Source organism: Diceros bicornis, chromosome 31 (assembly GCF_020826845.1).
Source record: "Diceros bicornis minor isolate mBicDic1 chromosome 31, mDicBic1.mat.cur, whole genome shotgun sequence".
Taxonomy (NCBI): domain Eukaryota; kingdom Metazoa; phylum Chordata; class Mammalia; order Perissodactyla; family Rhinocerotidae; genus Diceros; species Diceros bicornis.
In genome coordinates, this window is record NC_080770.1 from 6079318 (window position 1) to 6093956 (window position 14639).

The following is a 14639-nucleotide window of genomic DNA, read 5'->3' on the forward strand; positions in this document are numbered from 1 at the left end:
ATGACAGAGAACCTCAGCGATCAAAGACTCAGAACCACGGAACACTGGAAACAGATCATCTCAGAATTTTGGAAAATCTGAGCATCTCAGAATCTTAGGAATCCGGAAACAGAATCTTTGAGAACCCTGAAATCCAAGCTCATGATAGCTACCATTTATCAGACTCTTAGAAGGCACCAGGCCCTGTGCTAAGCACTTAACACAGGTTATTTTTGGTAATGCTCACCACCTCCACCCCATTTCACAGATAAGAAAGTGGAGGCCCCGAGAGACTGACTCACCCAAGGTCAGAGTTAGGAACATAACCCAGGGCTCCAGCTTCCTGGCTCCTGGTCACTTCCGGCCAACTGAGGGGCTGGCTGAAGGAGTGGGGGCTGACAAGACCCTGTTCACATACTTCCGTGTTTATGTCTGTCTTCCCCGGTAGAACCTGAGTGCCATTAAGAAGGGACTTGGCCTGGCCTGGCCTCCACTGTGTCTGCAGCAGCCAGGACCGTGCCTTTAGGTTTCTGTGACTTCGTTGAAGGACTGAACACCCAGACTTCCTACCCTCAGCCTCCAGTCATGGCATTTTTGGGGGCACCAGTTGCGAGCAGGAACTCCTAAATCAGTGGTTCTCAAACCAGCTGTGGTAAAGGACCAGTTTTCATTTCTAACCCGTCATGGACCAGTACTTTTGTAAGATAAATAAAATCTAGAAAAGTGAAATAAAAAAGACATACAGAATAAAGCCCACAGTTTGTCTTACCAGATTAATTCGACATAAAATTACATTTGAATAAATATAGTCAGAACCAACATAGAAAAAAAAATACAAAACCATTCATTGAAAGTGAGCAAATAGACTGTTCATACAGGGAGTTGCTACTATGCTCATAACTTTTTATCATTCCACAATCTTAACTAAACAGAAAGGTATTCCAGAAGTGGTCATTCTCCACATTCTGAGACTATATCAGGAGTCAGCAAGCTAGAGCCCACAGGCCCAAAACAGCCCCTAAGCTAAGAAGAGATTTTACATTTTAGTAATGGTTGGGAAAAAGTCAAAGAATAATAAGATAATAAGACTTCGTGACACATAAAAGCGTATAAAATTCAAATTTTAGTGTCAACAAGTCAAATTTAATTAGTTACTATTTATTAAATTTCCAGCACAGCCACACCCACTCATTGGTATATTGACTTTGGTTGCTTGGTGACAGAAATTACAACAGCCGAGTTGAGCACTTGCAACAGAAACCACATGGTCCTCGAAGCCTAAAATCTTTACTATCTGGCCCTTTCCAGAAAAGCCTGCCAACTCTTGGTCTATATGAACACTTTGGCAGAACACTGTGAATCACGACGTCTAAAGTTTTAAGGTGACCAGCATGCTTGCTTTTTGCTGGTTAATTTCTGTCATCTAAGTTGAATTGACAGCAACACTATCCTCAGAGAGTAATGACTATATAAACTCTAAATAGGCTTTCTTTTTAGTTGGAAAACACATTAATGGTTGCATCCAGATTAGGAACATATAGATTTCCTTAGTGAATTGAGACTCAATTTGTGCCTAATGCTCTTTGCCAAGTAGCCCACCTTTGTCTGATATGCTTCTGGTTCTACTAGCTTTCTTCTGGTTAATTTCCTCCTAGCAAATCTTTTTTCAAGCTATCACTTCCAGCTTTTCAGTCCTCATTATGTTTTGAGTGTGTCTCTTAGATCCTGCACTCAGCCGAGGGAAGACCCTGAGAGCTGCCCTTTGGTATCTACTCCCTGCCCTTGTAGAAGAAGAACCCCTGGTTTCTAGCTGGGCACATGGCCACCCAAAATAAAGACTGCATTTCCCAGCATCCTTTGCAGCTAGGTGTACCAGGTGAAGAGCCTGCCTAAGGGGGTGTAAGTGGTTCATGTTCTTTGCCCCCTTTCTTCTTTGTTCCTGCCCCTGTCCTGCCACTTGGAAAGCAAACTAACATGGGCACACCCTAGGTATGGCAGAACAGCTAGCAGAAGGAGCCGGGGTCCCTGAAGACCACACAGCTGGATTTCACCTGAGGTCTTTCCTGTGGGGGAAATAAACTTCTATCTAGTTTAAAGCATTGTTATTTTGAGTCTCTGTCACTCCCAGGGAACCCAGTCCAATACTGACACTTTCTTCTGAGACTGAGACTCTCTGACTTCTAACTGAAAAACTTAATCTGCTTATATTTATTGTAATTTTTGACTTTTTAAGGATTATTTCTACCTTCTGTTTTAATGTTTTCTATGTATCATGGTTTTCTTTGCTTTTTTCTCCCTCTTTCCCAGGCTTCTATTGGCTTAATCAAGATTTCTTCACTTCCTCGTTTTCCTCCTCTATTGATTTGACTATGGAATGGAACTTCTGTCTCTATTTCTGTTATGTTAATGGTTACCCTTAATTTTTTTTTAATTTTTTTTTTTTGTTTATTTATTTTTCCCCCAAAGCCTCAGTAGATAGTTGTAGGTCATAGCTGCACATCCTTCTAGTTGCTGTATGTGGGACGCGGCCCCAGCACGGCTGGAGAAGCGGTGCGTCGGTGAGAGCCTGGGATCCGAACCTGGGCTGCCAGCAGCGGAGCGTGCACACCCAACCGCTAAGCCACAGGGCCGGCCCAATGGTTACCCTTAAATCATTAACAAAGTCTAAAGTTAATCAATAAATCTATTCTTCTCTAGGAAAAAAAGAAAATGATGTCAGCATGTCTAAAGCATCTCCTCCCATCTTCCATTTTATTTTCCCTCCTTGTTTTTAAAATCCCCCAAATTAATTTTTTTACAGCTAATGCTGCTTTAGATCTACCAATATGTTTACTGATTTTTTTTCCTGGCTGTTATTTAGTACATATTCTGCCTTCATTCGGGATTGAATTTCCTTCTTACTGAAGCCATCCCTTCAACAAGAGTATGTGGGCGGGAAACCCTTTCAGCCTTTCTTTGTTGAAAAAGTTTATATTTCACCTTCATTCTTGACTAATGATTGAGCTAGGTATAGGCTTCTTGGCTGGCAATCATTTTTCCTCTGCACATTGAATGATTTATTCCATTATGTTCCGGCATCTGCTGTTGCCAATGAAAAGTCTTTGGAGAGTCTAATTACTGTTCCTCGGTAAGTAATCTGAGTTTTCTCTCGAGTTCTTTATACGATTTTCCTTTAGTATTCTGCAGTTTCACTGGGATGCATCTAGATATACATGTGTTTTCTTTATCCTTCTCTCGCTCCCATGTGCTCCTGGGCACATTTTCAGCCATCATCTCTTTGCATATTGCCTCATGCCCATTCTCTGTATTTTCTCCTCCTGAGACTCCGAATGACAAATTTTAACTACCCTTTAATATTTTCCATCTTTTCATCCCTCAATGCTACCTTATGAGTGATTTCTCAGATATAGCTTCCAGTTCAATCTTCTCTTAAATTATGTCTCATCTGCTGTTGAACTTATCCATTGGTTTTTTTAATTCCAATGGCTATATCCTTTATTTTTAGAAGTTCCACTGGGTTATTTTTTTTAAATCTTCCTGTTCTACTTTCATATTATCCTGTAACTGCATCTTGGTCTCTCTTCCTCCTTTTATCTCGATTTTTTTGCATTTACTTTATGGTCTCTTTTGGATTCTTCTATTATTGACACATTTGGGTGCCAATTTTCCCATTTGTCACATCTGCCTAGTCTCCCTCATGGTGATTTGTAATTTTCATCTTCAGAAGTGACAGGGTGGTTTTTTTTTAAGTCCCATGTGCCTTGGGTTGAAGGAATGCCCTTCTCAGAGGTTTTTTCCTGTTTCTTCAGCTTTTCATACCATGGAGACAGACCACACTCCTGCTCGATGTGCAGACCTGAGTTTCAGGTTCTCTAGGGTAACTTTTTCCACTCAAGGCCTTGAACATCTGTACCCTTGCCACCTCCTCAGGCTGGGAGGTCGAGGTATATTTTGGTCCCTTTTCAAGAACAAGGTAGCCCCCTGAGACCCTAGAATGTACTCAGGGTCGTGTCTTGCTCCCCAGCCTCTTACATGTCTCTCATCTCTCCTGGGTGTCAGAGCCCAGGCTCCCGAGCCTCTTTCCATGTCTGAAGCCCCCACGGTATCTTTCCCTCCTTCCACCCAGCTTTGGTCCCCGGGGTCATCCCTTTCTTTCTTTCAAGTTCACTTTGGGTTTTTTTTTTAACATTTCTATGCATAAGTATTGGGAAGCCTCCAGCCACCCTCTCAGTTCACTATGTTACCAGAATTCCCTCCCAACGCTGCCCCGTCTTTGAATGCTCCCAGTGCCAGGGAGCGCCCTACCTCCCAAGGGGCTGGAGAGATCCAAATCTTGCTCACACTGGGGAATGATGGGCACTTGGGGGCAGGTTTCCTCCAGGCACCTTGCGTGAGGATACGGGTGGGTTGGTGACATCACAAGCCAACTCTCGGCCAGGTGTTGTCAGGGGCAGAAGAAGCCTGGGGGCTGCTGGGTCTCTTCCATCCTGGAGCCTCGTGGGGAGGGTGTGCGGCTTGAACCCTGCTGGTGTCTGGGGCCAGAGGGGTGACGCAGTCTCCCTCCTGGAGCCTCAGTGGGTGGAAAGCATCATCACAAACTCTGTGGAAGAGAAGGGGTGGGGCTTGGACTGATCCAGGTCAGGGATCCCAGGAGGCGGTGGGCTCAGCCTCGGAGCTGGAGGGATAGGGGTTGTCTGGAACGGAGCCTCACCATCAAAGTCTACGGTGCCGTCTCCATTGAGATCCACATCTCGGAGCATCTCATCCAGCTCAGGACCCAGCAGTGGCTCCCCCAGCAGAGCCGGTGCTGCCTGCCGCAGCTCCGCCACCGTGATTCGTCCATCCCTGTCCCTGTCAAACTAAGATCCCAGCAGGGCTCAGCCCCTCCCACCCAAAGCTGCCTCTGCCTGCGCCCATAACCTTGCCACATCCTGTGCCTGATGCCCTCATCTTCTCCCGTCCAACCTCCTCCTCCTCCAGGCCAAGACAGGGGCCCCCTCTCCAAGACGTTGCCTTGGGTGAATTCCCCAGTGCGGAGTGAGCCAAACCCTTTCTGACCCCTCCCTGATCCTAGTCCCACCACCTGCAGGGCTCTGGGCCTCCAGAGGCTGAGGCCTCCATCTTCCCCGGCCTGGGTGGGAGGCCAGCAAGGATGCCACCCAGCCAGCCACCACCACCCGCCCCAACCATGCTCCACACCTCTCGGAAGGCGATGCGCAGCTCCCGCACCCCCAACATGTGCGCCGTCTCCTCCCTCAGCTTTGGGCCCATCATTTCCACAAATTCCTCAAAGTCCACGCGGCCACCCACTGCAAACCCAGACAGCGTGTCACAACGGTGAGGGCTGGGGCCCAAGGAGGGCCATCACGAGGGCCAGCCCTTCCCCAGTTCTGCTTCCAGGAAGGAGCACGGTGTCCACGCCCTCAAGGGTGTAGGAGGCTGGACCCCTGCTCTCTGCTGGGGGGTGAAGAGCTTGGTTGCACTCAGCGAAGCACCCAAGTGTGGGGGAAAGAACCAGGCTCTGGAACCAAACAGCCCCGGTTCAAACCCTGGCTCTGCTGCCAGTCGTGCATGGCCTTGGGTGACTTACTAAACCTCTGTCCTCATCCTGGGACGGGATAAGAGAAGCTACTCCGTGGGTTCCTATTGGGGTTGGGGTTCATGTTATAAAGTGCTGGAACACCACAGGCAGCAATAAACGCCCCTTAAGAAGCATACCCAGGGGACCAGCTCGGTGGCGCAAGTGGGTAAGTGCGCGCACTCCGCTGCGGCGGCCCGAGGTTCGCAGATTCAGATCCCGGGCGCGCACCGACACACTGCTTGTCAAGCCATGCTATGGCGGCGTGCCATATAAAGTGGAGGAAGATGAGCATGGAAGATGAGCACGGATGTTAGCCCAGGGCCAGTCTTCCTCAGCAAAAAGAGGAGGATTGGCAGATGTTAGCTCAGGGCTGATCTTCCTCACAGAAAAAAAAAAAAAAAAAGAAGCATACCCAGGGGCCGGCCCTGTGGCATAGCGGTTAAGTGCACGCACTCCGCTGCTGGCGGCCCTGGTTCGGATCCCGGGCGAGCACGGATGCACCACTTGTCAAGCCATGCTGTGGCAGCGTCCCATATAAAATAGAGGAAGATGGGCACGGATGTTAGCCCAAGGCCAGTCTTCCTCAGCAAAAAAGAGGACGATTGGCATGGATGTTAGCTCAGGGCTGATCTTCCTCAGAAAAAAAAAAAAAAAAGAAGAAGCATACCCATTTGGTCCCTCGGTTCTAAGACACCATCAATTATAAAAAACTCCGATGGTCAATTAACAGCTTGGGGGAAAGAAAAGAAGGATGACACTAAAGGTTCACATCGATTGTAAATCACATCCCACTTTGGAAACTGTCAAGAATAAAATAATGCAGGTGTCCTGGAACGAAGGGAATCTGATATCGGTCTGAGGACAAATCAGCTAATGATAATCACACAAGTACCGCCCATCTGACATATAATCGCAAGGAATGGCCAGACTTCTGTCACACCAGGCCTCACAGAACCCCTCAAGGCTCTTGTCAGGGGAGAGAGAGAGAGAGAGGGAGAGGGAGGGAGGGAGGGAGGGAGGGAGAGAGAGGGGAGAGAGAAAGAGAGAGAAAGATGGCTAGTACCAGCAGGGAACATTTTATCACAGAGGTGGGGACACCCTCGGAGCCTGTCTTGGATGGTCAGGTGACTTCCTCAATCCGTGGTGTCCCTGCATCTGACAGGGTCAACGTCAAACCGTTAAATTGCCCTGGAAACTGCCACCCCCTCACTCTCACCATCCCCCCTGCCAGACACTCTCAGAGCCACCTCCCACCACGCCCTCATCGTCCCCATGAACCATGAGGCTCAGAGAGGACTGAGCTGCCCAGCCTCCAGGAAAAGCCAGGCAGCTCCGGCCCGGCCCTGCCCCACCCTAGGCCGGCGGGGTCGGGTACCGACTTCGCATCTTGACGTGCTGCGAGACCTCGATGAGTTCCATCTCAGTGGGCATGTAGCCCAGTGTCCGCATGCAGGCGCCCAGCTCCCGGTAGCCAACGTAGCCATCATGGTCAGTGTCAAACTCCTCGAAGGCGGCCTGAAGTTCTGCAGGGGAGGGAGGTCAGGCCCAGGCAGCCAGGCTCAGGGAGACCTGCCACCCACCGTCGCCAGCAAAGGCCACTCACCATCCAGCTCCTCGGGGCCCAGCTCGCGGTCCTGTAGGGGCATAGTCCAGCGTGTTCCCCGGGCCAGCCAGGGCTCTGGCCAGCCCAAGACCTACCCTTCCCCAAACTGCAGAAACCCTGCCCCACCGCCCAGGCTCCCCAAGTCTGGAGCAGAAGCAACAGGAGGCCTGAGCACTAGGGGCAAGGCGGGCTGAGCCTGCGGAGGACTGAGTCCCCACCCCCACCCCCAAACCCCCAACCCTGCCCAGGCCCCACCTGACCTTCCCAAAGATGCGGTTGAGCAGGGGCCCGTATGTCCTCTGAGCAGCATCGTGCTGCGGGGCAGAACGGTGCCGGTGGGACTGCCGACGAGAGCCCGACACAGGGGCTGCAGGGGTTGGCCCCTCCCGCCCTTCTCCCGTCCTAGAGGGGTTCTTGATGCTCCCTGGGGCCTCACGGCCCTGGATGGGGGTCTGCTCCCCAGAGCTGCCCTTCTGGGACCCTCGAAGCCCCCTTTTGCTCTTCCTCCTAGTCAAAGGATGCCCCTCAGCACCATTCTTGGGAGCCATGACCCCCTCAGGGGGCTTCTGAGGGCTGAGGGCCAGGTCTGGGCCCTGCTGCCCCCTTGCCTGCCCTGTGGCCATGTGGAGAGCAGCACCACGGGGCACCCTTGGCTCTTGGGACCCACAAAGCTGCTTATGCACCCCCACTCTGAGAGCTGCTGGCCTGGGATCAGGTCCTGAGAGGGATTAGGGTAAGTGAGGCAGGCAGCCCAGGCCCTAATCCTGGCCCGTGGCTCGGGCGGTGGCCAGACAGAGCCAGATGGGTCAAGAGAACTGTCCTCAGCAAGAAGGGGTGCCAAGACATGGTGGCTGCAAAGAGCTTCGACTCCAGCTTTGCCACCGATGAGCTGGGAGACCCAGCAAATTCACCTCTCTGAGCCTCAGCTGCCTCATCTATAAAATGGGGGCAATATTGCTGCAGAGTCAAGGCCTCAGCCCGGTCGTGTGACATGGGCAGGACTTGGCTGAGATAGGACACGGGAAGGCATCTCAGGCAGGAGAGAGAGTGTGGGCAAAGGCTGGGAGGTGGGGAAACATAGGACAAGCTGCCCACTGCAGTCCCCCCATGGGAGACATCCTGGCTGGAGCAGAGGGTGTGTGAAATTGAGGAAGAGAGGCCAGATCACAGAGGCTTTGAATGCCAACTGAGGGGCATGGGGGTGACGTCAGAGGAGGTGGACCCCGGGGGGAAACAGGGCCTGCCCTGAGCTGGAAGGACCCAGGGTGAGGGAGTTTCAGCCATCTGGCCCTGCAGGGGGTGGGGGGACCTGGCTGGTCACTTGGCCCTTCTGGGCGGGGTGGGGGTTAGGGTTTCCCTGCGAGCAGCCCCATGAATGATTGATATCCTCCCAGCTTGGGTTTCACGCTGGCGGTCTCAGCACCGCCAGGCGCCATGCAGCAGGCCAGCGTGGGGCCATGCGGACAACTGACCGCTGAGCAGGCAGGCACGCCCTGCTCCTCCCAGCCAGCAGCCTGCGCCTCACAGGTAAGCCGGGCCTCACCAGTCGGGGCGGGGGGAACCCAGGGCTCTGATCCAGCAGCAGCTGGACCTTGCAGAGTGGGGTCTGCTGAGGAAGAGCCCTGGCGGAAGGCCACAGCAAGATCCAGTCTTTCTGGGGCATCTGCTTTCTCCCCTGACTCTGTGCTGCCACCAGGGCCTTTTCCACCCTCGGAGGGAAACTCTCTTGGCCAGCGAGGGAAGGGGGTGGGGACAGCAGGCCTCTTGGGTGCCAGCCACCCTCATCCTGATCACACAGCTGAGCCGCCTCCTCTGTTGAGTTGTTCCAGGGGACAAATGGGGGCCACCTTCTGCCTGAGCTGTGAGAAGAGGGAGAGGGTCCCAAGTGGGGCAGAGGATGATAAAGAGGCTCCAGCTCCTCCCAGGATAGCCCTCCTGGCCCCAGGCTGCCTGGGCCCTGAGCCTCAGACCTCCCCTGAGTGCACTGGCTGGGGGGAGGGGCCTCTTCTGCCCCAGATTCCCTTCTGCCCTCAGACTCCTATGGGCCCACGGGACCCTGGCCCCTCCCTTCTTGGAATCTTAAACACTTGAACCCCAGGATACCAGACAAAAAGGAGCCTGTGGTGATCTGACCAAGTGGTTTTCAAACTGTGTTCCCTGGATCCCTGGGGGCACTCTTGCCTCCTTTAATCTGAGCACCCCCTTTTAGTTCATATAGGAGTTCCGCTATAATATTTCATTTAAAGAAAATATTCACCAGCTTAAGAAATATCTTTGAAAGCCTCTGATCTAGTCTACTTGGACACGGGCATTCTGTGGGGCAGAATGGTTAGGTCTGCGTTTGAGTCCTGGGCCCTCCCTGCCTACCTCTGACCTCAGGCAAGTCTCTGATCCTCTGAACCTTCCTGTACTCACCTGTAAAATGGGTTGTATGAGGACTAGGTGAGGTAATCTATTTAAAGTCCCTAGCACAGAATAACTACCCGAAAGGTGATTATGATGGCCCAGAGGGGGACAGTGACTTTCCTGGAGATGCACAATACCCTCTCTGTCATAATCATTCGTGCCTTCATTGATTCACCAGGCGCCCACTCCATGTCCAGCGGTACACCGGGGACCTCAGATGGATGTTGCTATGGAAGCCAATGTGGGTGCTGCTGGCCGCAGGCCCCGCACAGAGCTGGACAACGAGGACTACTACCCCCAGGGTGGCTGGGACACAGTCTTCCTGGTGGTCCTGCTGCTCCTGGGGCTGCCAGCCAATGGGCTCATGGCGTGGCTGGCCGGCTCGCAGGCCCGGCAAGGAGCAGGCACACGGCTGGCTCTGCTTCTGCTCAGCCTGGCCCTCTCTGACTTTTTGTTCTTGGCGGCAGCGGCCTTCCAGATCCTGGAGATCCAGCACGGAGGGCGCTGGCCACTGGGGACGGCTGCCTGCCGCTTCTACTACTTCCTGTGGGGTGTGTCCTACTCCTCCGGCCTCTTCTTGCTGGCAGCCCTCAGCCTGGACCGATGCCTGTTGGCACTGAGCCCACGCTGGTACCCTGCGCGTCGCCCAGCCCGCCTGCCCCTCTGGGTCTGTGCCGGGGTCTGGGTGCTGGCCACACTCTTCAGTGTGCCTTGGCTGGTCTTCCCCGAGGCTGCCGTCTGGTGGTATGACCTGGTCATCTGCCTGGACTTCTGGGACAGCGAGGAGCTGCCGCTGAGGATGCTCGAGATCCTGGGGGGCTCCCTGCCTTTCTTCCTGCTGCTCATCTGCCACGTGCTCACCCAGGCCGCCGCCTGCAAGACCTGCCGCCGCCACCAGCCTAGGCCCACGACCTGCCGTGGCTTTGCCCGTGTGGCCAAGACCATTTTGTCAGCCTACGTGGTCCTGCGGCTGCCCTACCAGCTGGCTCAGCTGCTGTACCTGGCCTTCTTGTGGGACATCTACCCCGGCTACCTGCTTTGGGAGGCCCTGGTCTACTCCGACTACTTGATCCTGCTCAACAGCTGCCTCAGTCCCCTCCTCTGCTTCCTGGCCAGCGCTGACCTCCGGGCCCTGCTGCACTCGATGATCTCCTCCTTCGCGGCAGCTCTCCGCGAGGAACGCCCAGGCAGCTTCGCACCCGCTGAGCCACAGACCCACATGGACTCTGAGGGTCACACTCTGCCAGGGCCAACAGCTGAGGCCCAGCCACAGGCGAACCCCACGGCCCAGCCACAGGCAGATCCCACGGCCCAACCGCAGTCAGATTCTGTGGTCCAGTCTCAGCTGAACTCCACGGCCCAGCCCCAGGTGAACTGCGAGGCCCAGACCCCCAGAACTGCTGCCAGCTCAGCCTCCAGCCCCTGCGATGAAGCCTCCTCTGCCCCACCCACAGATCCCACCCCAGAGGCCCCTGAGAACCTGACCACACCTGCTGCCTCCGAGGGAGAAAGCCCTGGCATTGCCCCCCGAGAGGAGGCCCCCAGCACAGGCCCAACGTGAGGGTCCAGGAGAGCCTAGGCCCGCCAGGGCAGAGGAAGAGCCAGAGGGAGATGGAGGACCCAGGCAGTCAGAGAGGAGGGGAGCCGTGGAGGAAATCACTGTGGAAAACCCCACCAAGACCCCTGGGCCTGGCAGGAGGACTTGGGGGAAGTGAAAATGAAGCAGACAAAAGTCCCACATGGTTTGTTGTGAGCATCGCGTCCTTGCCTGAGTCCCACCAAGCTCTTCCTTGCTTGTCCCCCCACACGGCGGCCCAACAGCCCCCTGAGCAGTCACAGCTAATGGTGTCCTGCTGGCCTCTGCCCCCAACACCCCAGACCCCACTGACAGTTTCCTCCTTAGCCTTGGTCCTGCAGGAGAAGACGGCAGAGAGGACTTCTCCAGGCTTGATCTGACCTCTCTTGATCCTTCCCTCCCTCCCCTCCTCCCTGTCCCATCCTCTAACCTGGGCACTGGGAGGCCAATGGAGGAAGTCCTTGCAGAGGAGGGAGGCATTCAGGGGCCAGCAGAAGCCAGCAGGAGCCCGGGGCCCTAGGAGCCCCCAAGCTGGCCTGGCATGGCCAAGACCTCTCCACCAGCCCCCCCCCAGCCTCCAGCAGGCAGTGAGGCTGGGGCAGGACCCCCATCAGCAAGACAGCTGGAGCCGGGCGAGAGCTAACAAGCCTGGATTCAAGTCTGGCTCTGGGTGACTCTGGACAAGCAGCTTCACCCTCTGAGCTCCTGTTCCATCTGCCATTGTGAGGATTAAATGAGAAAGTGTGTGAGGGGCCCAGCAAGAGCCTGGCACACAGTAGGGGCTCAGGGAACAGATGCCCTTCCCTCACTGGCATCCAGGGATGTCCCTCCAGGGGCTGGGGATGGAGAGGAGGAGGCACCTAGCTGAGCATCTGGGATCCTGTGAGCTTCGGGGCAGATCAGCTGTGCCCATGACCAGTTCTGGGCTGCAGACACCCAGGTGGCCTGGAAGAGTATGGGGCCACCTCTGTGCCTTGGGTGGCTCCAGGGGACTCCAAGTTCTGCTCCATTGAAGCGTTCAACTAGTGTCCACCTGCCCCCCCTCACTGCCCACCACGGTGGGGGCAGCAGGTACAGAGTGCCCTGGTCCCTTCTCCATCTGAGCCCCTTCTGTGCCCTCAGCCCAGGGGCAGGGATGGGAATATGTCCAAGCAGAGAGCCCTGGGGACCAGTGGCCCCAGAAAAGGCACAGGGCCCCCAGAGGTCACCCAGCGTCTCTTCCCTCTCGAGCTGCAGACACTGCAAGAAATACTAGGAAGTGCTGAAGGTCTGTTTTCCCACCCCCATCCCACTTCCCATTTATACCCATCTGTCTCATCTGGCACCCATCCCACCCAGCTTTTTCTCAGCCCCTGGTGTTCCAAAATCATGAACCTTTTCCCCTTCCCCTCCCCCAATCCTTTCCCACCAGCTCAGCGCGTGACCTTTAGCAGCTAAGAGATGCCCTTACCGGAAGGTGTAAATGGCAATGACATTTTATGTGCTACCCCTCCCAGGGGTGCTTGCACTTTAAAAGGGCAGCAGGCTGTGCAGGCAGATCTGGGTTCTGGTTTCTCACTCTCTCTTTGCCTCAGTTTTCTCCCCTGCAAGGTTGGCTGTTGTGCTCATTAACTGAGCCCAGGGATAGAGGCACTCTGGGGAGGAGGTGGGGGTAAGGTGTAGCAGCATTTCCTGGTGATGGAATTGTGGGCACTGAGGCCAGTGGGAGAGAGATTTCTAGACAGGCACGAATTTGTTGAATTCATTCCTTCAACAAATATTTATGGAGCACTTGCTAGGTGCCTTTCCAGCCGACCTTCTGTTTTGGAGACACACAGGTGGGGTTAGGGGCGTGGCCTCTGGTGCTCCTCAGGGTTGTGTGAATCCTGGCTCCACTACTCACCAGCTGTGTGACCTTCAGCAAGGCTCTTGGCCTCTTTGGGCCTCAGTTTCCTCATCTGTAAAATGGGGATCATAATAATGGCTCCCACTTCCTAGGAGTGTTACTCCCTGTGACATGCTTGGATCCTTGCCTGGCACAGAGTAAGTGCTTAATAACTGACAGCCATTAATTTGATTATACCAGTGGGCACCCCCAGGCCACACGCAGGCCTGGGACCAGCACTGACCCAGCCCCTGCGGCAGCATCCTGCCCACCAGGCATTGTCCCCTCCCCCACACCACCTCCTCCTCCACAGAAACACTTTCACACCTCCCACTCCGTTGGAGCGCCCACGCCCTGAGGGCAGGGTCTGGACTCTGCAGTGTCCCTCTCCCTCCTCCCAGGTCGGGGTCCCAAAACCTTGTCAACAAGGCAAGCAGATCACAAACTAAAACCTCAGTGCCAGGGACCTGCCTTCAACTCGGGTCCACACTCCAAACTCCGCCTCTTGGAGAACCGGCCAGCCCCACTTCCAGGGTCCCCCAGGGGAGTCCCACTCGTAATGGGTAATTGCTTGTCCAGGAGAAAGAGTGGTGCCATGAAGGGTTTTGTGGGATAAAGAGGAGTCCTCCTGGTGGTCCACAGAGGTGGGTTTTGTGTCGGAGGAAGCAGGCACACCCAAGGCCAAAGGGGATGAAAGGAGGGCTCACCCCCGACATTCCACAGCCCCTCCACCCCAGCCCTAACACAGCCCATGGGGCTGGGCTCCTGCTGCCCTAGGGAGACTCACCCCTTCTCCAGGTGAGAGACACCACCCCCTCCCCGACAGGGACCAGACATTGATTCTGAGAGTTGTGAATATGAACACTTTTCAATTCTACATTCAGGGCCGCTGTTCATTCATTTATTCATCCGACGTCCATGAACTGAACACAGGCTGTGTGTGAGGTCTTCTTCCAGGTGCTGCGGACACAGTGGGAACGAGACCAAGTGCTGCCCTCAATTTGCTGACCGCCTAGCGGGCCAGGCAGACCAAGACCAAGAGCAAACAGACATGTCATATAACATCAGGTCGTGATTAAGAACCATACAGGGGTGGGCCGGCCCCCTGGCGTAGTGGCTAAGTGCGCGCTCTCTGCTGCTGGCGGCCCGGGTTCGGATCCCGGGCGCACACTGACACACCGCTTGTCAGGCCATGCTGTGGCGGCGGCCCATATCAAGTGGAGGAAGGTGGGCAAGGATGGTAGCCCAGGGCCGGTCTTCCTCAGCAAAGAGGAAGATTGGCATCAGATGTTAGCTCAAGGCTGATCTTCCTCACACACAAAAAAACAAGAACCATACAGGGGGACAAGTAAAGGCAAGAGAGTGACCGGCCAGGGGCATCGTGGGGGAGGGCCCTCAGGGGAGGAGGAGGAGGTGATGTCTGAGCAGAAACCTGGAGGGAGGGAGGGATGGAGACTTTTCAACATCTGGAGGAAGAGTTTCCAGATGGAGGGAACAGGATGTGCCAAGGCCCTGGGGTGGGAAAGGAGGTGGTGGTATGTTTCATGGACAGGAGGGGCAGCGTCATTGGGCCACATGCAAGGAGAGGACCGTGGTAGTCAATGAGGGGCAGGTGGGGGTGCACAGTGAC

The 14639-nt window shown here is 54.6% G+C and overlaps 2 protein-coding genes across 2 annotated transcripts; one reads left to right on the plus strand and one right to left on the minus strand.

The window, feature by feature from the left end:
• Positions 1-4550: 4550 nt before the first annotated feature.
• Positions 4551-7786, minus strand: LOC131395496 (calcium-binding protein 4-like). The gene is made up of 6 exons (XM_058527358.1): positions 7424-7786; positions 7164-7194; positions 6940-7083; positions 5179-5288; positions 4691-4838; positions 4551-4579 (listed from the first exon to the last, which is right to left on the minus strand). Exons 1-6 carry the CDS (start codon positions 7784-7786, stop codon positions 4551-4553), a joined length of 825 nt encoding a protein of 274 aa, XP_058383341.1.
• A 1964-nt stretch (positions 7787-9750) lies between these two features.
• GPR152 (G protein-coupled receptor 152) lies at positions 9751-11389 on the plus strand. Its single transcript, XM_058527359.1, has one exon. It carries the CDS (start codon positions 9787-9789, stop codon positions 11128-11130), a length of 1344 nt encoding a protein of 447 aa, XP_058383342.1. The 5' UTR covers positions 9751-9786; the 3' UTR covers positions 11131-11389.
• The last annotated feature ends 3250 nt before the right edge of the window (positions 11390-14639 follow it).